This window comes from Salmo salar, chromosome 06 (genome assembly GCF_965601325.2).
Source record: "Salmo salar chromosome 06, fSalSal1, whole genome shotgun sequence".
Classification (NCBI taxonomy): Eukaryota; Metazoa; Chordata; class Actinopteri; order Salmoniformes; family Salmonidae; genus Salmo; species Salmo salar.
In genome coordinates this window covers 68,677,706-68,699,576 of record NC_138296.1, presented here as the reverse complement: position 1 = coordinate 68,699,576, position 21,871 = coordinate 68,677,706, and the positions used below count along the sequence as shown (strand labels likewise).

The following is a 21,871-nucleotide window of genomic DNA, read 5'->3' as shown; positions in this document are numbered from 1 at the left end:
ATGAGATTTAGAAAAGACTGAAAATATAATTTTAATAAACAGACATTGACAGACAAAGACTTAGAGACTCATTGGCTCTGAGACAAATACATCTAAAACATGGTTTATACCTGATATACAGAAGTCATGGACCTGAAAGTGTGTGATAGAAAAGGAACAGCGGCAAGAAAGCCAGAATATAATCAGAATGAATGAACAGAAAAACCCTAAAGTGCTATAGCTTTGCAATGACGCCAAGTTTGGGTTCTATAAGAACCCTTCAAGTCAGTCCTCAGTTCACAATGTATTCACATCAACAACAAAAAATGCTTATATAAAAATAATAGTAAAACATTTACAAGTTCTAGCAAAATAGCATGTCTTTTTTCGTCTTGAAATAAGTTAAATATAAAAACATTGTGGTCTTGCAGAAGATAAAAACACAGTGGGCTTACTGTCCAAACAAAGCAGCCAATCACATTCCTTGGGAGCTGGATCCTACCATGATATCCACTCCTGTAACTCAAACTTCCATGAAAATCTCATTTTGACATGGAAGTTCTATGTGTGGATCCAAAGTTCGAATGAAGCCCTAATTTCAGTCTTTAGGAAGTTGGGAGTAGTGTACACTGCAGTACACTGAGGGGGTGCTACACGGAGCAGACCTCCAGGAACCTACACCTACAGCTTTTCTGTTGTGTGTCGGACGGCACTGGCGTCCCCCTGGCTGTCTGTCGTGTCCTGGGGGAACACGGTGCTGAACTGGGCCTGGCTCTCCTGCACCATCTTGTTAATGTGAGAGCTGTTCATGGCCCTGAGGCAGTGGGCTCTTACCAGGCCCGCCTGGCCCCCAGACAACACCCAGCTCTGGGCACACAGGTTGGGGTTGAAACGGACCTACAGAGAAGAGAAGGAGAACAGGGTGGGAACAGTCAGAGCACACAGATGATGGTTTAGGATTATTTAGAGATGACTCAGTTGTTTGAAGCATGGTGTTTGAGACACCAGACTTGTAGGTTTGATTCCTGCAAATCCACAGCTCTGCTCTCTGAAGGACAGTTACTTTAATGTGACCAAATCCACAGCTCTGCTCTCTGAAGGACAGTTACTTTAATGTGACCAAATCCACAGCTCTAATGTGACCAAATCCACAGCTCTGCTCTCTGAAGCCATGGCTGCCATTACTTACTTAACCTTCACTTAACTAGGAAAATCAATTAAGAACAAATTCTTATTTTACAATGACGGCCTACCCCAGCCAAACCCCCCCCAAACCCTCCCCTAACCCGGACAACGCCCGGGATCAAACCAGGGTCTGTAATGACACCTCTTGCACCGAGATGCAGTGCCTTAGACCGCTGCGCCGTTCAGGAGCCCTGTTAAGAGAGGGCTAATGTTAAGACAGGGCTAATGTTAAGACAGAGCTAATGTACTCTGACATCAGCGTTGAGCTCCAATGCAACTCTTTACCCAGCTGATCAATTCCCAATCAGGAGATCTGCTCAATCCACAGCTTAATCCTGCCTGGCCAGCATCATTACTAGATAACACCACTACTGATATTTCTATTAGCACTAATCTAGAGTAACTGCCTGGCTCCATGACCAATCCATGGGCTGCTATCACTGTTATAGCATAGTGCCTCAATTGGAAATGTTTGTCAATGAGTCGCTGTGGCCCTCTAAACGCGATTTCTGTGAATAACCAATGAGCTCTGCAATAGTTCTAAGTTCAAATAGTTGCCTAAAACTTTTACTTTACTGAACATACGAGAAAGGCACAAGAAAACGCATTTCAAATAAGACTAAAGGCTCAGTGGTACAACAGGATGGTTTAAGAAGTGACTTTGCCATGATGAATAGTGGCCTCCAGTTGTCCTCCGTGTCACCTGGGAGAATCACACCTGTTTCCATCACTCTACAGTGAAACTACAGATCATCCCGATGGCACTCTTCTCCTCGCATCCCTCCAATGAAACCCGGGGAGACACATTCCTCATTTTACAGCTCATTACTTTCTGTCTTTATCGCTGCCTGGCCATCAGAGTCTCTCCCCCTCGCTCTATCCCAGATGGGCCTAATGCAGACTGGGGGATGGGTGTCTGATGAGAACTTCAGTCAGAAGAGATCACATTCACACAGCTTTCAGCTTGGCTGCTCCAGCAAGTAAAAACATTACTACGGAAGAGCTGTTCAAGGTGGAATGCAGTCAGAGAATCAGGTTTTTTACTCTTAGACATACCTTAGTTAGCGAAGCCAAAGGCATTAGGTCCAGACACAGTCCCCCTTTGGCCTCTGCAACCTGCATGTGCTTCCACGGAGCTCGGCTCTGGACATTCTTAAACGTTCTCTGGAAGAGAAAGAGTACAATAGTCTGATTACAAGTTAAAACACCACAAAACGGACACACCCAAATACAGAGCAATACTCAAACAATACTCACTGTATCACAAATTAAGATGAATTTCTAAATTCATTTTTTTGGACAATTTCTTCTATCTCTGCGTTAATGCAGAGATAGAAAAGAGTTTTGCTCTTCATTGTAATCAGAGGGCTGGTATAAATACTATGCATGCCAGTCTGTATTGGCTAAGAGTTGAGGAGAGACTGACTGCATCACTTCTTCTTTTTATAAGAAACATTAATGTGTTGAAAATCCCAAATTGTTTGCATAGTCAATTTACACACAGCACTGACACACACACTTACCCCACCAGACATGCCACCAGGGGTCTTTTCACAGTCCCCAAATCCAGATCAAATTCAAGAAACCGTACAGTATTATATAGAGCCATTATTGCATGGACCTCCCTTCCATCTCATATTGCTCAAATAAACAGCAAACCTGGTTTCAAAAAACAGATAAAGCAACACCTCACACAACATCTCTCCTCTATTTGACCTAGATAGTTTGTGTTGATATGTAGGCTACATGTGCCTTTAAAAAACATGTATGTAGTTCTGCCCTCGTCTATTGATGTTCTGTATTATGTCATTCTGTATTATGTTTCATGCTTTGTGTGGAACCCAGGAAGAGCAGATGCTGCTTTTGCAACAGCTAATGTTAGCTTACAGCTAACAGCTGGAGACTTACATTTCCCTCACTAACTTTAAACATCAGCTATCTGAGCAGCTAACCGATTGCTGCAGCTGTACATAGTCCATCTGTACATAGCCCACCCAATCTACCTACCTCATCCACATATTGTTTTTATTTACTTTGCTGCTCTTTTGCACACCAGTATCACTACTTACACACCATTATCCGCTCATCATCTGCTCATCTATCACTCCAGTGTTAATCTGCTAAATTGTAATTACTTTGCTACTATGGCATATTTATTGCCATACCTCCTCATGCCATTTGCACACACTGTATATAGACTTTCTTTTTTTTTCTATTGTGTTGACTGTAAGCTTGTTTATTCCATGTAACTCTGTGTTGTTGTTTCTGTCACACTGCTTTGCTTTATCTTGGCCAGGTCGCAGTTGTAAATTAGAACTTTTTATCAACTAGCTTAGCTGGTTAAATAAAGGTGAAATAAATAAATAATATAAAATGGGGATCCTAATAAAATACCAAATGCTCCTCATCTCCACTGACCTATGCTGTAGCAGTGGCCCATGGTAAAATGCCACAGCTCTCTGAACCCTCAAAGAGTCAACCCTAGCATATTGTTTCCCACACTGGACAGCCGGGGAGACAGATTGAGGCCGGGGAGACAGATTGAGGCTGGGGAGACAGGGGTTGAGTAAGTGGAGCGTTATGTCAAGCAGCAGGAATAAACTCCCCTGCCCTGGCCACGACATCCCCCGATCCTCCCTCCATAACAAAAGGCCCTGGTCAGGTGACATACGTCGAGGTAAGTGGGCCGTGGCCTGATGGGTTGTGGGTAATGGACGTGCTTAGGCCACGGCGACTCGGGGTGGTGTGTGGGATGTGTGTGCGCAGGGCAGTGACAGGGCCGGTGGAGCGGAAGGCAGGGGAACAGATGGAGCAGCCCTAGAGAGAGGAGCGGTGGCGAGGGAGAGGGGGAAGGAGGGTGCGGTATAAATTAATGAAGGGTGCGACACTTAATCAAGTCCTAACCCAGGAGTCGGCCGTCACTAAGGGCCACGGCTAGGTGCACTTCTGGGTTGTCGTGGAAACCGACGGTACCAGCGTGTGAGCAGGGATGGCGTTTTGCAGATGCGCCCTGGGCCCTTCAGTTCCCTCAGGTGTGTCAGACACAACTCATCTAATAAATCTATTGGGTCTAGCAGACCACATGTCCTCCGTGCATAAACACACCCGGCAGGTGTTCGTCATCAGCTGCTCATGGACTGCAATCTGGTCCTGACACACAAACACACACAATCCCCTACAATGCAGAGGTTAGGCAGTCTGGTGCTTAGAGAGAGCATACCCGGTATCCCATAATTTAACACACACTCAAACAGCCAAATGTGCTTGTGCTGAGATGTATCAGGAACAGAGCCTCTCCCCTCTCTGTATTAACCCTAACCCACCATGTCCATGTCGTGGTAGTGGAGGTAGAACCTCTCTGTATTAACCCTAACCCACCATGTCCATGTCGTGTCGAGGTAGAACCTCTCTGTATTAACCCTAACCCACCATGTCCATGTCGTGGTAGTTGAGGTAGAACCTCTCTGTATTAACCCTAACCCACCATGTCCATGTCGTGGTAGTGGAGGTAGAACCTCTCTGTATTAACCCTAACCCACCATGTCCATGTCGTGGTAGTGGAGGTAGAACCTCTCTGTATTAACCCTAACCCACCATGTCCATGTCTCGTCGAGGTAGAACCTCTCTGTATTAACCCTAACCCACCATGTCCATGTCGTGGTAGTTGAGGTAGAACCTCTCTGTATTAACCCTAACCCACCATGTCCATGTCGTGGTAGTGGAGGTAGAACCTCTCTGTATTAACCCTAACCCACCATGTCCATGTCGTGGTAGTTGAGGTAGAACCTCTCTGTATTAACCCTAACCCACCATGTCCATGTCGTGGTAGTGGAGGTAGAACCTCTCTGTATTAACCCTAACCCACCATGTCCATGTCGTGGTAGTGGAGGTAGAACCTCTCTGTATTAACCCTAACCCACCATGTCCATGTCGTGGTAGTGGAGGTAGAACCTCTCTGTATTAACCCTAACCCACCATGTCCATGTCGTGGTAGTGGAGGTAGAACCTCTCTGTATTAACCCTAACCCACCATGTCCATGTCGTGGTAGTTGAGGTAGAACCTCTCTGTATTAACCCTAACCCACCATGTCCATGTCGTGGTAGTGGAGGTAGAACCTCTCTGTATTAACCCTAACCCACCATGTCCATGTCGTGGTAGTGGAGGTAGAACCTCTCTGTATTAACCCTAACCCACCATGTCCATGTCGTGGTAGTTGAGGTAGAACCTCTCTGTATTAACCCTAACCCACCATGTCCATGTCGTGGTAGTGGAGGTAGTACCTCTCTGTATTAACCCTAACCCACCATGTCCATGTCGTGGTAGTTGAGGTAGAACCTCTCTGTATTAACCCTAACCCACCATGTCCATGTCGTGGTAGTGGAGGTAGTACTTCTTGGCTGTCTCTCTGTAGGTCTGAGGTGTATGATGGGACGTTCCGTTACTGGTGGAACCACTTCCTTCCTCTCCAACTCCTCCCTCTGCTCTTCCAACTCCTCCCTCATTCTCCTCAACTTCTTCTTTCAATTGGACCATTTCGGTTCTGAACACCGGCTGAAAGAATAGAAAAAAATGTGATTGAAGAGAAAAGATGCACCCATTTCGATTAACATTCATACTGCAGTCTTTAATGTGTAAGTCAGTGTCATGAAATGTGTGTATAATTAAGTAATAAGGCTCCTAGGGGGGCTAAGGGCTGTTCTTAAGCACGACACAACGCGGAGTGCCTGGATACAGCCCTTAGCCCCCCGAGGTGCCTTATTGATATTATAAACTGGTTACCAACGTAATTAGAACAGTAAAAATATATGTTCGGTCATACCTGTGGTATACCGTCTGATATACCACGGCTTTCAGCCAATCAGCATTCAGAGCTAGAACCACCCGGTTTGTAATGGCGACTTTAGAAATGCACATTTTGGAGATATCTGTGTGTGGTGCGAGGCCGGCCTGGACAGGGTACTTACGAATCTGCGATCGATGGATCGTTTGAGGTAGCAGGGGTTGTTGAACAGGTTGGGTATTAGGACCATGATCACGTCTCCCACTGAGTCCGCCGTCACAGCTGTGTTCAGCCAATCAGAGATCGACAGGCTCTGCAGAAATACCAAGATGGACCAATCAACACGAGGAAGGGGGTTGGACCAAGAAATGGTGTGCAGCCCAATATCAACTCAACCCCTCGTCCCTCTGCACTAAAACAGATATGGAAGGATTTGAGAGGTATAAGCAGTCTACAGAAGTGAATATGGTAGGGACTACAGTGGAATTGGTCGTGTTTCTGTCCCAGTTTCCCCACTTACCCACATGGTCCCTTTCCGTGGCACCAGAAAGAGTGGCTTGAAGCCCAGATACCCTGAGTCAAAGTAATTGAGTCCATGTTGGCCAAACCTGAAGGGGGACACGAAAAATTAAACAGGTCCCCTGACAAAACAGACCAAGAAAAAAGCGCGATACAATAGAACACCCTTCACAAGGTATCGATTACACAAGACACACAGAGGGGAATGATAATGGAGAGGTAAGATGTCCACTCAATTGGAAGGAGGAGAGAGGGACTCACGTGGCGTAGGTGCTCTCCTGAGAGATGAAGACCCCAGCCCAGTGCAGGGGCCAGGCTGCCTCGGTGGAGAGGAAGCGCTTGAAGGACTGGCAGGGCTCCCAGGTCCTCCTCAGGTCCCACATCTTCACCAGCCTGTCATCACCCGCCGTCACCATGAGGTCTCTAGGAGGAGGAAGGGCAGAGGAGAGGGAGGAGAGAGGAGACGAGATGAGGGGATAAGGAGAGGAAAGAACAGCAGGAGGGAGGACAGGAAAGACAGAGGAGCTGATGGAGAGTAGAAAAGGCAGAGAGAAGATGGCAGACAGTCTCATCACAAAAGAGAGGGAAATGGAGGAGGAAGAAACGTGGGAGGGGACAGCTCCAGTCAGCCAGCCCAGTTTCCTGTACAGCTCTTCATTATCCCTCATTAAAACCCAGCCAGCCAGATAAGATGGATGCCTGTAGTCTGTCCCCTACCAAACAACCCAGCGGGGCCCCGAGTGTCTCCATAACGCCAGCCCATAGACTGGAGGATAACCCGCTGCTATGGTCTATCAATGTAGCACTCTAACCCGTGACTCCTGATACCGCCGCAGATCTTTACAGCGTTCTAATAAACCTGGTTTAGAAGCCGCTGGTGGTTGTTCAGTATGCAGCCGACTGAGGAGTGAAATAAGAGGAGGAACACCTTCATACTCTACCAGCTAGCCAATTTGATTTCTCTGCTCTGTTACACGGGAGATGCATGGCCCGGGAGGCGACGCTTCTTCTACACCTTACTACAGGGTGGTGCTATGAGGGGGAGGTACCGCGCACTAGCCAGTAAACTGAGTGAGATTGTTTGGGACCAGATAGGCGTGAAACTTCCAGGATGGAGCTCAGTTTGCGTGCTGCCACTGCCTTCATGAGACTATATGACCAGGATGGTCGGGCCCCTGGCCAAAAGGACGTACCCGACAGAGCATCTGGAGTGGGGCAGGGTTGACAGCTGTGTGCCCCCCTCCCTACCTCCACCCTCACACGTCGACATGTTTACACGCGTCGCAACATCACAGAGCGTAACATCTTCCTTCCCCTCCTCTCTGCCCACAGATCCACCATCGGTGTACCTCTCCGCTCCCCCTCCATCCTCCAATAATGGGAGTGTGTTTTAGCAGAGAGAGAGAGAGAGAGAGAGTGTGTTTATTAGAAATCCGGAGCGGTAGCGAGATGCGGCGTGAGCTTTACACTTGGTTTCATCCACCACTCCTGCTCTCTCTCCCTCCCTGCACCACCCAGCTAGGAAAACCAACTTCGCTGCTTCCCTTCCAGCAGACTCAGACAGCCGCATGGGCGCAGCGCAGAGCTCACTGCCAAAAGTTCACTGCTTATTACATTCTACATGCTCAGAATGGTAATGGCGGCTCTGGTCTCTGAGCTTGATGTAGTCTCACACTATGGATTGAAGTCATACTGCATTGAAGTCATACTGCATGGGCTTTTTGCTACAGCTTTGTTGCAGTTGGTCGTGATGCTGGGCAGGCTTTCAGAACATTGTGGTTGGAGACAGGTCCTTGAATCCTCCGCTCTGATCGGCTGCTTACCTGGATGCGTGGCAGAAACTGAGGGCCCGGGTGGCGTTGTCGTGGGCGATGAAGCAGTGGTAGGGGTAGAGGGTGAAGGAGCGGTCTGGAGCGCGCACCCGCTGCAGAATAGACTTACTGGACAGGTTCCACAGGGCCACCGTACCTGCAGGGGGAAGACAACAGGACATGTACTACAGATGGACGAGGATCTGGATACGAGTCTGCAGGCTCAAGAACACTGACTAAAGGATTGAAGTTGGGGCAAAAGTGACAGTGACACCACAGGACGCCCGTTTCACAGTGACACCTCATTGTCATCCTGGACTATGATGTGTTGTAGTCATACCGTCATAGAAGCCAGCAGCCAGGATGTTGTGAGGTTTGACAGGCAGCCAGTCCATGGAGAGAACCTGGTTATTCTTTTCATCGTGGTTGGTCTTGAAGGAGCCCCGCTTCAGAGTGATCACACCCTGTACCTACACACACACACACACACACACACACACACACACACACACACACACACACACACACACACACACACACACACACACACACACACACACACACACACACACACACACACACACACACACACAAATTACAATGAGATTTGTACACACCAGCAGGACAAGCATCTCATAAGATTTCAAATAAAACATTTTGTGTGTGGACAGTGTTTTCTCTTTCTCATAATTGCTGAGAGTTGAAGATGACACTTGGGCTAAATTAAAACGCATACATCTGTAGGAGATCAGATATTAGCCTACCTGGCAGATCATCAGTGTTGGGCTGGCTCCACCTATTGGGAAACACATGAATATTATTTATTAACTCTATGATTATTAATGGGAACTCAATACATGAACAAAGAATTATTACGGATTGTAATTTAACAAACTGGGCTGTGGAGTGCAAACACACACACACACACTTAAATCAACAATCTCATTCACCCTGCGGTCAGTGCAGTCAGACAACACTGAGACAGAGAGAGACAGAGACAGGGAGCTGAGCAATCACAGTACCTCTCCAAAGACAGTCTAGTGTTAAAAATCGTCTAGCCGTCAGAATCCCAGGCCATGTCTATCTGCTCTGCGAGATGGATGTGTCCCGGGGCCCAGGGCCATTCAATCACTGACTGGACATGGCACTGTCTGTCCGTCTGATTACTGTTTTTCAAATAGAAGCAGACACTCAAGAGTCTGAACCTTCTTCTCCTGGCATTACACCAGATCTGACTGGCCACTGCTGGCCCAGACCCAGAGAACCAGTCTCCTTTCCTGGATGTGTCCAGAGATCTGGCCACTGCTGGCCCAGACCCAGAGAACCAGTCTCCTTTCCTGGATGTGTCCAGAGATCTGGCCACTGCTGGCCCAGACCCAGAGAACCAGTCTCCTTTCCTGGATGTGTCCAGAGATCTGGCCACTGCTGGCCCAGACCCGGAGAACCAGTCTCCTTTCCTGGATGTGTCCAGAGATCTGGCCACTGCTGGCCCAGACCCGGAGAACCAGTCTCCTTTCCTGGATGTGTCCAGAGATCTGGCCACTGCTGGCCCAGACCCGGAGAACCAGTCTCCTTTCCTGGATGTGTCCAGAGATCTGGCCACTGCTGGCCCAGACCCAGATAACCAGTCTCCTTTCCTGGATGTGTCCAGAGATCTGGCCACTGCTGGCCCAGACCCAGATAACCAGTCTCCTTTCCTGGATGTGTCCAGAGATCTGGCTACTGTCAGGCTACTGTTAGGATCCTGCGTCTGCGGGTCTATTAGCTCAGCCACTTAAACTAGCCTGATACCGAGACATTTGTGGCTGAAGCTTTATTTATTTATTACAAAAGGCTGTAATAACAACATGGCGTTGGAATATGTACAATACTGGAATGTTCATGACATTTTATATCTAACAGGAAGAATACGGCAAAGATTGGGTGTCTGACAGAGTAGTGTTAAGTCTGTGGAGGATTTCAGGTCCAGCTACCTCTCTTGTGGTCTCATCCCTCTCTTCCCCACCTCTTCCACCCCCTACAGGTCGATGGGGTCGATACAGCATCACGCCTCACTGCCCCCCCCACCCCATCTTCGACCCCCTCCACCCAAACACAGCAGCCTCCCTTCCCCATAGGCTGATTGAGGCCTGTGTGAGTGACAGGTTTGGGGGAGAAAGGTGTCGGGTACTAGGCTGAAATTCATGGCTTCTAACACTAACAACTGCGTAGCGATGCATCTTCTTTGTCATTTCAATTATAGATCCTTGTCTAATGAAACGAACTAGTAAATTATCTTCATTGAGCAAGGAGGAGATAGGTTTTTTTACAGGCACTCTCACGCACACCAAAAGTTATTTGTAATTATCTGCCCCAAACAGTCTCGCAGATAGTGAACGCACACGCACAAGCATCTGATCCCTTAACCCTGTCACTTCTGAACAGAGACCAGGCTGGCTCACATTAATGCTAAATTACAGCGACGGCATTACAGAATCGGTTTTTGATGAACTAATTTGCATTTCATCCAGCAGATGTGGTGTGTTTTCTATCAGTCTGTTAAAAGCCCCCCCCCCCCCATCTCTCTAGCTCCATGGCTAAATGTAGACAATTCACTACATTCCCTCTCCTAGCCTCACACCTGGCCCTCCATAAAGGCAGCACAAGGGGCCCTAAATGTCACTCGTCACAGGTGTGGCTGTCTCGTCCTGCTGTGACTCTGAGGGTTTCATAGTTCAGTTTAGTGACCCAGCTAGGCTCTCCCAGACTAGCTCTTGGCAGGGCGTGAAGGACGGCTAGCCAGGGCCCAGCGTTCCCTCTCAACAGTCCAAAAACCTAAATGTAACTTCTCAGGGCACTGACCATAAACTGTAACCTTTTATCCCCCAGCTCGGAAACCTGGGGGATGGGGAGAGGCTGCTTTGGAACTGTGTACAATGAGGCATGACAACAATTAACCGATAGAAAGGGCACTAAAAGAGGAAAAGAACAGTCAGTGGTTTTTGGCACGGAATTTTTGTAATTTATTTTTTTTAAACGCTGCATCCACAAACTGCTCAAAAGGAGTGCCGTAAAATTGGGCCCCAACCTGATATACTGAAGGGAGCATTCTGACCCCATAGTGAATGACTCCAGCTTTCTGAACTGCCTGTACAGGGCCGACAGACACTTACAAGCTGTGACTCTATAAGCATAAAATCTTTGAGGCAGAGTGATAAATGACGACCGGTGCTATAGAAAGAACAAGGCTAAAAACGCAAGGTCCTGACGCTAGACAGGTCCATGAATCAGACCCTCTCTGCAGTGCTGCTCTCATCTCCTGGAGTGAGCCCTGCCCTGCCTGGCTGGCTACCCTGTGTCTGTCTGTGTGTGTGTGTGTAGGTATGTGTGCAGTTATGAGTGTATCCTGCTGAAATGGTTCATTTGCTTCTGCTTTGAAAAACAGAATTAGAATGTGCATTCAAGTTAACTTCAAGTTGGCACAACTATGAGGGATGCAGCAGGTATTTTCTAGTGTAAATGATGCATGGGCCAGAAAAACATCATCGACCTAATGACCATAGTCTTTATCACATCGCCCCCAAGGCTGTTGAGCCTTATAGGGGGGTAGACTGTATGGCAGGTAGCCAAGCGGTTAGAGAGGCGAGTCAACAACTGGAGGGTTGCCAGTTCGAATCCCGGGTCACGTGGGAAAAAAATCTGTTGGGAAGTGAGCTGGCAACCGGAGGGTTGCTGGTATCAAAAATCAACAGCGCCCAGTGTGGCAGCCTCCCGCACCTCTCCAAAACAACTTGTATCTGAATACATGTGTGTCTTTTGGAGGGGTTGGGTTAAAAGCAGAAGTCAAATTTCAGTTGGACCTTATGTGCAATTGACCAATGTAGTGAGCTTAATCTTAACAGGACAGAGCAGTGTCATCTGTAAGAGATACAGCAAAACACTCAGACATTTACCTCTCCGATGCTACGTCAAGTCACTCCTTACAGTCTATGGTATATAATAAACTGGGTGGCTCGAGCCCTGAATGCTGATTGGGTGACAGCTGTGGTATATTAGACTGTATACCACGGGCATGACAAAACATGTATTTTAACTGCTCTAATTACGTTGGTAACTAGTTTATAATAGCAATAAGGCACCTCAGGGCTTATTGCTTAATTATAAACCGGATGGTCGAGCCCTGAATGCTGATTGGCTGAAAGCCATGGTATATCAGACTGTATACCAGGGCCAGGGCCAGGGACAACAACACCAAAAAGTTACTGGTCTAATTACATTTTTAAACAGTTTAGAATAGAAATAAGGCACCTTATCAGTTTGGTGTATATATATATATTTTTTTTTTATTTAACTAGGCAAGTTAGTTAAGAACAAACTCTTATTTACAATGACAGCCTACCAGAGAACAGTGGGTTACCTGCCTTGTTCAGGGGCAGAACGACAGATTTTCACCTTGTCAGCTCAGGGATTCGATCCAGCAACCTTTTGGTTACTGGCCCAATGCTCTAACCACTAGGCTACCTGCCGCCCCTTATAGACAATATACCACGGCTAAGGGCTGTATCCAGGCACTCCGCGTTGCGTTAGCTGTGGTATATTATTGCTTAGTTATACATAGTAACCATATTATACAGCTAATCTATCTGTATCTGTTGTAACTGCCAAGCGCTCACTGTTGCTACACACTACTAAGACATCTACAGCTCCAGTCACTGAGGTGTAAAAGTCATTAGAATTAGAATGTTGTGGGTTCAGTCCTTCCATCTTTAAAACCCTGTGAATCCATTATGATGGGAGTGGATATCGATGTCTCATTAAAAGTATGCGCCTTATGATAAACCAGAAAGACTGCCTCTCTCATTGAAGCCACGGAAGTTCATGGCAGACTGCAGGTATTGTTCTCAGAAAACAGGATCCCCTAGCTTTAGGACACAACATCGGGAGTCTGTGTATCGGTTGGACTCCCCGAGTTGTGCTTCGTTCTGGTGGTTGGCGACGGAAAATAACCATACCAAAAAAAAAAAATCCTACCAATAAAAGCACATGTATAACTTCTAGGAACGTCAGAATACAACTTTTGTCTGAACCGCAACATATTTCTGCTAAACTGGACAGCTGGCTGCTATTAGACTACGCACTTCAAGTGAGACTTCCTACAACGAAATCTACCACTGTTTACACAGTAAGAATATGGTGCCCCCCCGATTTAAGCAAACGGGAAAAGTGCAATTTTTGTGGTTAATCTTCGTGTAAATAAAACACATTTTTAGAAGACAATCATGGTACCAATAATTGCTTCTAATACACCAGATGCATGTCCTTGAACCGATTATTTGAAAATCATACACAGAAGTTATAAGGATCATTTATTTCAAATGGCAGCCTGCAGTACCCCAGTCGGCCTTCAACTCGAGTTACTCAATGAGGGGGCATCACTGAGCTAGCCTGCACGTCACTTCCTGGAGTTCAAACTGCCCAGACTTAATTTGGCTTTAATGCGCTATTGAGTCTTCACAATGAATGGTGTCACGTGATCCATGGCTTTGTCCATTCATATATAGGTCACTGTGATAAACGCACTGTAATGCAGAGGGACTATTAACTTGGTCAAAGATCATGTGATCTCAGGGGAGATTAAAAGAGGCAGGAAGAGGGGGACAGAAATGTGTAGGGACATACGAGGAAAATTAAAACATGCGCACAGACACAAAAACATATACACACACACACACACACCTATTACGGAAGATGTCAATAGATTTTTATGGTAAATATCCTAAGGCATATGATTTAATAATAACATGATGTTTATGTGCCCTTACATTAAAAAAACAAAAATGATGTGAATATGTATTATGTGACTTGGCAAAAAAAAAAATTGCCACCTCTATGAGCAGCATGAAAACGGATTTTATAAAGACTTCCAGCTTTTCTGCAGGACCAACTTCAGGCTGTTGAATGACAATACTGCTCCCTTCTGGAACAGCACATACAACTACAACACCAGAGTAGGTTCGATTCCGACATAGATATATTATAACAGTAATCTATCACAAATTACTAATATATGTCTTAATTGTCAGTTGCATTGGTCGTATCGTGTGTTAATGTGGAACTGACAGCATTTAAGCAACATTAAATCTTCTATGCTATGCCTTTTTAAAATATTTTTGACAAGCGAGCACTTAGATATGATCATTTTCACATTTTCATAGAATGTTTGGGAACGACAGAGTAAGTCATTAGTGAAAATTCTATGGCAATATATATATGACTTTCCTAGTTAAATAAAGGTTAAAGAAAAAAAATCTAATCTATTTTTTTTGTCACGTGCTGAATACAACAGGTGTAGACCTTACCGTGAAATGCTTACTTACAAGCCCTTAACCAACAATGCAGTTCATGAAATAGAGTTAAGAAAATATTTACAAAATAAAAGTCAAAAATACTTTTTATTGTAACACTAAAAGAAAAATAACGAGGCTATATACAGGGGGTACCGAGTCAATGTGTGGGGTTACAGGTTAGTCGAGGTAATTTGTACATGGGGTAGGGGTAAAGTGACTATGGATAGATAATAAACAGTGAGTAGCAGCAGTGTGAAAACAAAGGGAAGGGGGGGGGGGTCAATGTAAATAGTCCGGGTGGCTATTTGATTAATTGTTCAGTAGTCTTATGGCTTGGGGGTAGAAGCTGTTAAAGAACCTTTTGGACCTAGACTTGGCGCTCCGGTACCGCTTGCCGTGTGGTAGCAGAGAGAACAGACTATGACTTGGGTGACTGGAGTCGTTGACACATTTTTGGCCCTTCCTCTGACACCGCCTAGTATATACCGTACCAGTCAAAGGTTTGGACACACATACTCATTCAAGGGTTTTTCGTTATTTTTCTTACTATTTTCTACATTGTAGAATAATAGTGAAGACATCAAAACTATGAAATAACCCATATGGAATCATGTAGTAACCAAAAAAAGTGTTAAACAAATCAAAATATATTTTATATTTGAGATTCTTCAAAGTACATTTTAGTCATTTAGCAGACGCTCTTATCCAGAGTGACTTACATTTCATTTCATGCATTTTTTTTTTGTGCTGGCCCCCCGTGGGAATCGAACCCACAACCCTGGCGTTGCAAACACCATGCTCTACCAACTGAGCCACAGGGAAGGCAGCCACCCTTTGCCTTGATGACAGCTTTGCACACTCCGTGCCAAATCTTTTCAGTCTCCTGAGGGGGAATAGGCTTTGTCGTGCCCTCTTCACGACTGTCTTGGTGTGTTTGGACCATTGTAGTTTGTTGTTGATGTGGACACCAAGGAACTTGAAGCTCTCAACCTGCTTCACTACAGCCCCGTCGATGAGAATGGGGGCGTACTCGGTCCTCCTTTTCCTGTAGTCCACAAGCATCTCCTTAGTCTTGATTACGTTGAGGGATAGGTTGCTATTCTGGCACCACCCGGCCAGGTCTCTGACCTCCTCCCTATAGGCTGTCTCGTTGTTGATCAGGCCTACCACTGTTGTGTCATCTGCAAACTTAATGATGGTGTTGGAGTCATGCCTGGCCATGCAGTTGTGGGTGAACAGGGAGTACAGGAGGGGACATAGCACGCACCCTTGGGGGGCTCCAGTGTTGAGGATCAGCGTGGCTACCTACGCTCACCACCTGGGGGCGGCCCGTCAGGAAGTCCAGGATCCAGTTGCATAGGGAGGTGTTTAGTCCCAGGATCCTTAGCTTAGTGATGAGCTTTGAGGGTACTATGGTGTTGTACGCTGAGCTATAGTCAATGAATAGCATTCTCACATAAGTGTTCCTTTTGTCCAGGTGGGAAAGGGCAGTGTGGAGTGCAATAGAGATTGCATCATCTGTGGATCTGTTTGGGCGGTATGCAAATTGGAGTGGGTCTAGGGTTTCTGGGATAATGGTGTTGATGTGAGCCATTACCAGTCTTTCAAAGCACTTCATGGCTACAGACGTGAGTGCTACGGGTCTGTAGTCATTTAGGCAGGTTGCCTTTGTGTTCTTGGGCACAGGGACTGTGGTGGTCTGCTTGAAACATGTTGGTATTACAGACTCAATCAGGGACATGCTGAAAATGTCAGTGAAGACACCTGCCAGTTGGTCAACACATGCCCGGAGCACACGTCCTGGTAATCCGTCTGGCCCTGCAGCCTTGTGTATGTTGACCTGTTGACCTGTCTTACTCACGTCGGCTACGGAGAGCGTGATCCCACAGTCATCTGGAAAAGCTGATGCTCTCATGCATGCCTCAGTGTTGCTTGCCTCGAAGCGAGCATAGAAGTGATTTAGTTCGTCTGGTAGGCTCGTGTCACTGGGCAGCTCACGGCTTTGCTTCCCTTTGTAGTCTGTAATAGTTTGCAAGCCCTGCCACATAAGACGGGCATCGGAGCCGGTGTAGTATGATTCAATCTTAGCCCTGTATTGACGCTTTGCCTGTTTGATGGTTCGTCGCAGGCATAGACAACCATGAAAGGGTAGCCTCTCTCCCTCAGTTGCCTATGCACAAGATCAACAACTAATGCTAGCCAGAGCGAGATGAGCTAAAATCTAACAAGGGAACAGTAGATTAACCCTCTCAAACATTTTCAGCTTGTAGTTGGTCGTACAAATTCCACTGATAAACGATGGGGAATAGTAGCCTGCTCGTCCTTCTGCAGCTTGCCTGCCAATGTCTGCTTGTCCCAACCCACGATTTGACAACTGAATGGGAACTTGCCTGCCTGTCCACCCATTTGATCGATGCCAAATAGAATAAACTGGGAATTTGATATTTTTTTAACTTATATTATGATTGTCTGTTTGTTTCATATCTGCAAAGTAGTTAAAACGCTGTCAGATCCACTTTAAACGAGCATGCTAACCTTTAGCGGTGTGTTTCCTGCGGGCCATTAGTGTGTCGGGGTGAGGCAGGCTGTAGATAGTGATGTGACCATCTGACGTGGAGGCAGCCAGGAGACCCAGCCTGGGCATATGAGGAGCCTGCCAGAGAGAGGGAGGACAGAAGGAAAGAGAGAAACAGGGAGAGAGGATCAGAGAGTCATACATTTTTCTTTTTTTTGTGTGTTCAATAAAGTTCTCTTTTACAGTCATGTGGAGCCATTATGCAGTAACATACATTACTGATGTTGATTTAACATGTCAGTTCTTTGTGTATCTCTGTGTGCTGCTGTTCCTACCTTCCTGTTAGTGGTGGGCAGCTCCCAGGCTCCTCCTGGACACCACTTCAGGTTCCACACAAAGCCTTTATCCTGGGCAATACCATAAGCCAGCCGTGGAGAGGACTGGGGACTGGGGAGAGATGAGGAGGGTGAGAGTGAAGGGATGGAGCAGAGAGATGGTGGGGGAAATAGCCCAGAGAAAGGTAGAAAGATCAAGAAGATTGTAGCGATAGATAGAGAAAGACCGATATTACACTGATCCCCATTAACTGGCCAATGCCATGGTTCCTACCTGGTGTTGTACTGGAGTTGTCCCAGGTCCCAAATCTGGATGAGTCCAGGTTTGGTGTACAACTCGTTCATCCTGTGCTGGTCATCCAGGTTCCTGTGGCAGTAGATGGCAGCATACTGGCTGGCAGGGGCGCCATCGGGGGAGGGGCACCAGTCCATGGCCCACACCGGGCCGCCCGTATAGAATAGCATGTCCCAGCGCTCAGGGTGGGGTGGCAGGCACTCAAACCTGGACAATAAACAACAGTAAGATACTTAAAAATATATATATATCTATCTATCAAGGGCTTGATCAAGACCTTGGTGTTACAAGCACCCCAATTACAAATTGCGCTACATAGGATCTACCTCTTCATTCTGTGCAGAGGAGTCTCCTCCCTGATGCCCTCTCTGGAGAAGGTGAAGGCTGTTGACATCATCTCCTGCGGTAGATACTTCTCAGCCTCACTGGGAGGGGAAACGCATACCAAACATTTGATGTATTCCTGGGTTACTCGGTATGTGAGATACATGTCATATTTTTCCCCGGAAGATCAAGTATAATGTAACAATCAAATGTGTAATGATATTTCTACCTGTCCGACAAGCAATGCCAATCCTTCTCTGAAGGCATCCACTCAGCAAAGACCCATTCGTTACAGTGTTCATCACGGCTGTCAAACACACAGAAAGAGCCAGGACCAAAGACCCAGGTGTGAATAATGTAATGCATTGAGCACCCCCTACTGGCAGTAAGCAATAAAACCTACTTTTTTTTATTGCTACATAGAAGACAGGTGAGCAACTTACAAGGTCTTGGTGGTTTTGGTGCACATCCAGATGGGTCCCATCATGTTGTTGGACAGTCCATTGGGGGAATTACCATGGTATCGAACTTGACTTGACTGAGTGACAACAAAAAATAAAACATGACAACGGTAACACAAAAGTCTTAATTTAGCTTGTCATTGGTCTTAGACTGTGGTCGCCTAGTGGGCAAAACCTCTCTGTCTGCTAGTCTATTTATCACAATCTACTGTAAAAAAAATGTTTTAAAAAGCCACTCACAAGACCTCTGGAAATGCGTCTGGATCTAAGGTCTTTCAGTGGTGTGTGCGTCTTCTCCAAGTCTAAGTCTTCTTGAGTATCTTCATCCTCACTTTCCTCCTCGGTGTCTTGATTTTCTGGAACAAAGTCCACATCCTCTGCAGCGTTGTCACTGTCAAAATCAGGGGTCTTCCTCTTCTTACCCTTGCCTCTGGTCTGTTTCTGGGGCTGGGTTGAGCTGGGGCTGGGGCTGGGGACTGGGCTAGACTCCCAGTCGTTCTTAGTACCATTGTCAGGTTGGTTGTATACCTCCTTGGCCAGGGTATGGAGGTACTGCAATGCACTGAGATGGAACAGAAACATACAACAATGGGTCAATTGAGCATTACATTTTCCAAACTGAAATTGCTTTTGATGTGAAGAGAAAGTTTGATTTGGTGGCCATTTCAGATTCTTTTATAATCGTGACAATCAAAAGTGAATGAAATATTGAAAAAGCATAGGTAGTCAAAGGTAGCTGTATAAAACACAGGCCAAACAAGAATAATACTACTGCTCATTCACTGAAATCCCCACTAATAGGCATACTGTATATGATCATCTCGTTACCATCAGAGACTGCTTACTTGCTGTAACAGAATCAAAATGATGGGGGACTAGATGATGTCACATACGCTTTTGCTGCCCTCCGCTTGGGTCTGCCACTAGGGGTGGTTTCAGGCTCCTCTGGGGTCTCCCTCAGTTCCGGGACTGCAGGGGCGGGCATGGAGTTGACCTGTGGTGTTTCCTTTTGTATCTTCTTGGCAGAGGTCTTCTTGGCAGGGGTCTGTTTGATAAGCCCCCTGTCACTGTCTATGCTCGAGACCACTGGCTTTTTCTGTGGTGTCTTTTTGGTAGGTGTCTTTTTGGGGGGTTTCGGTTTTGGGCTCTTTTTGTCAGGCTCCCGCTGGTCAGTTTCTGTGTTAGAGACTATGGATTTTTTCAGGCCCATCTTTTTCCTTGGCTTTTTTGTTGAGTCAGGACATTGTACTATGCAGAAAAAATGCAGAAAAATGCACCAAAATATAAAATCAGAGCAACAAAAAAGAGGCAAGTTGGTTTGCGCTATCATCTACACATATATTAGGCTACTGCTAGTACACAATATTAATAACCAGTTTCAGGCACTCACGGTTGGTCGTGTCTGGTTCTCTCTGATATTTCGGATTAGGGACTCTTTTTCTCTGCAGACGATTTCCCGGGGTGAAGGATGTTACAGGAAGCTCTTCTGGAGGCAGATCCTGGCCTGGGGAAACATAGGAACATGGTGGGGTCTGTCCACTACATGCAGTATGGAATGCAAAATTCCCTAAAAACACACCACTTCGATACAAATACGACAGGAAATGACTGTTTTTGTAGTAGGTTAGGAGAACTTGCACAGCAGGTTAGGTGAATTATCGTTGCCGGTTAAGAGAATTAGGATTAATGTTAGTTAAAGGGTTAGGGAAAAGTCACTACTGCATTGAAGTGGCATGTTTTTAGGGAGTCCTGGGACACTTCACTTTATTAAACAGTGTCACTCTCTCTCTGCTGCTTACCTTGTTCAGATGTAGCACCGACAGCCTCCCCATTGGTGTCCTGTGGTTTTTCATGTGGATTGGTCTGCGCCTCTGCCTGAAGCTTTTCGTGTGGATCAGTCTGTTCCTCTGTCTCCTCTCCATGAGGTAAACCCATGGATTCGCTACCCTGTTTGCCCAACTTCTGGGCAACGGTTGCCATCAACAACCTACACAACCTTACAGAGCAACGCTTTTGCGTCACAGGCAGAGTAAATAACTTTACTGAGCACCTCTTTGTCACAGGTAGCCTACACAACCTTACGGAGCACCTATTATCTGTCACAAGAAGCCTTGACAGCCGTACTGAGCACCTCTTCTTTATCACAGAAAGCCTAGACAAGTTTACTGAGCAACTCTTCTTGGTGAGAGGCAGCCTCAACAGCCTAACTGTGCAACTCTCTGTCACAGGCATACGTCCTACAGCATACCTGAGAGAGAGGGAGGGAGAGAGAGGGAGGTAGAGAGACTTCACCAGTTGAAACATGGGACAGTGGATACCGTAGTTTATTAGCAAATTTCACAGAATGACTGCAGTGCATATTGCATGATACAATGTCTTGCTAGTTAGCTAAACTGGCTATTGGCTAGTTAATCACATCACTCAAATTTGGCAGATGACTCGAGGGCACATGTAGTAGCCAACTCGCCTACCCAAATGTGGGAGTATGGGCCACTGACTGATTTGCATTGACTGATTGATTCAAATCGATAAACGACTAAAAGTCGTAAAAAACGGACAAATTGTTAGTGATGACAAAACTAACGTTAGCGAACTGGACTTTTGTGGCATAACTAGCTACAGCTGCTACTTACACACTCGCTACAGCAAGTTTATGTAGGCGTTAGCTAGTTAGCTAGCTAATGTCAATATGCTACAAGATAGCTAGCTGTGTAGCTAGCTACTGTACATAGATTTTCTTGAGACGTCTGTCATAATACCGACTAGGACAGGGTTTGTGGTAAAAATTAGCTAACCGCGCAGACTCGTACAACACAAAAGACATCGGACATTTCTGCCAAGGGTCTATACTATCCCGTGGCTCATGGTTTATAGACCTCGTTTCCCAGCTGGCCTGACTCGCGCCTATCCTCTAACCCCCGGTTCGAATCCCCATGTTCGTGCCAATATGGTTCAGTTACGATGGAATACAGATAGACGGCCACATAAATTGGAAACTATAGTTACCGATTAAACCTCCTTCAAAGTCCTTATCGCCGCCAACAGCAACAATAACGTACTTTATCAGTAATATTCTCAATCGGTAGTCTGTAGAGCGTGGATCTAGCTGGAGACCGCCTTATTTGTTGTGACCAGATAGACGATATTGGCCGGTAGACTGCTGCCCCCTTCTGCTCGAAACTAAATATTGCCTTGTTGCATGGCTGCGATACACCTTTCCTGTCACAGGTGGGGCCCAAAGTGCCGAAGTGGATACAACCAGAGCTTGTTCAGCTGGTGCATCACCTCTTTAATTCAACACATGCAGGCATTAGTAGAACACTGTTTACTGTGTAAGGCA

The 21,871-nt window shown here is 46.2% G+C and overlaps 1 protein-coding gene across 3 annotated transcripts; it reads right to left on the bottom strand.

The window, feature by feature from the left end:
- Nucleotides 1-12: 12 nt before the first annotated feature.
- gtf3c2 (general transcription factor IIIC, polypeptide 2, beta) lies at nucleotides 13-21,692 on the bottom strand. 3 transcript variants are annotated; one of them, XM_045720874.2, is made up of 20 exons: nucleotides 21,538-21,692; nucleotides 20,331-20,779; nucleotides 19,922-20,035; nucleotides 19,425-19,779; nucleotides 18,772-19,093; nucleotides 18,514-18,608; nucleotides 18,300-18,377; nucleotides 18,073-18,171; nucleotides 17,726-17,953; nucleotides 17,452-17,563; nucleotides 17,137-17,254; nucleotides 9,040-9,071; nucleotides 8,616-8,745; nucleotides 8,288-8,432; nucleotides 6,726-6,989; nucleotides 6,466-6,553; nucleotides 6,130-6,258; nucleotides 5,525-5,716; nucleotides 2,221-2,328; nucleotides 13-876 (listed from the first exon to the last, which is right to left on the bottom strand). In XM_045720874.2, exons 2-20 carry the CDS (start codon nucleotides 20,761-20,763, stop codon nucleotides 661-663), a joined length of 3,258 nt encoding a protein of 1,085 aa, XP_045576830.1. In that variant the 5' UTR covers nucleotides 20,764-20,779; nucleotides 21,538-21,692; the 3' UTR covers nucleotides 13-660. The 3 variants fall into 3 exon arrangements, with proteins under 3 accessions (XP_045576830.1, XP_014060735.1, XP_045576831.1); XM_014205260.3 differs by having other exon boundaries at nucleotides 6,726-6,887; XM_045720875.2 differs by having other exon boundaries at nucleotides 8,616-8,739.
- Nucleotides 21,693-21,871: the final 179 nt, after the last annotated feature.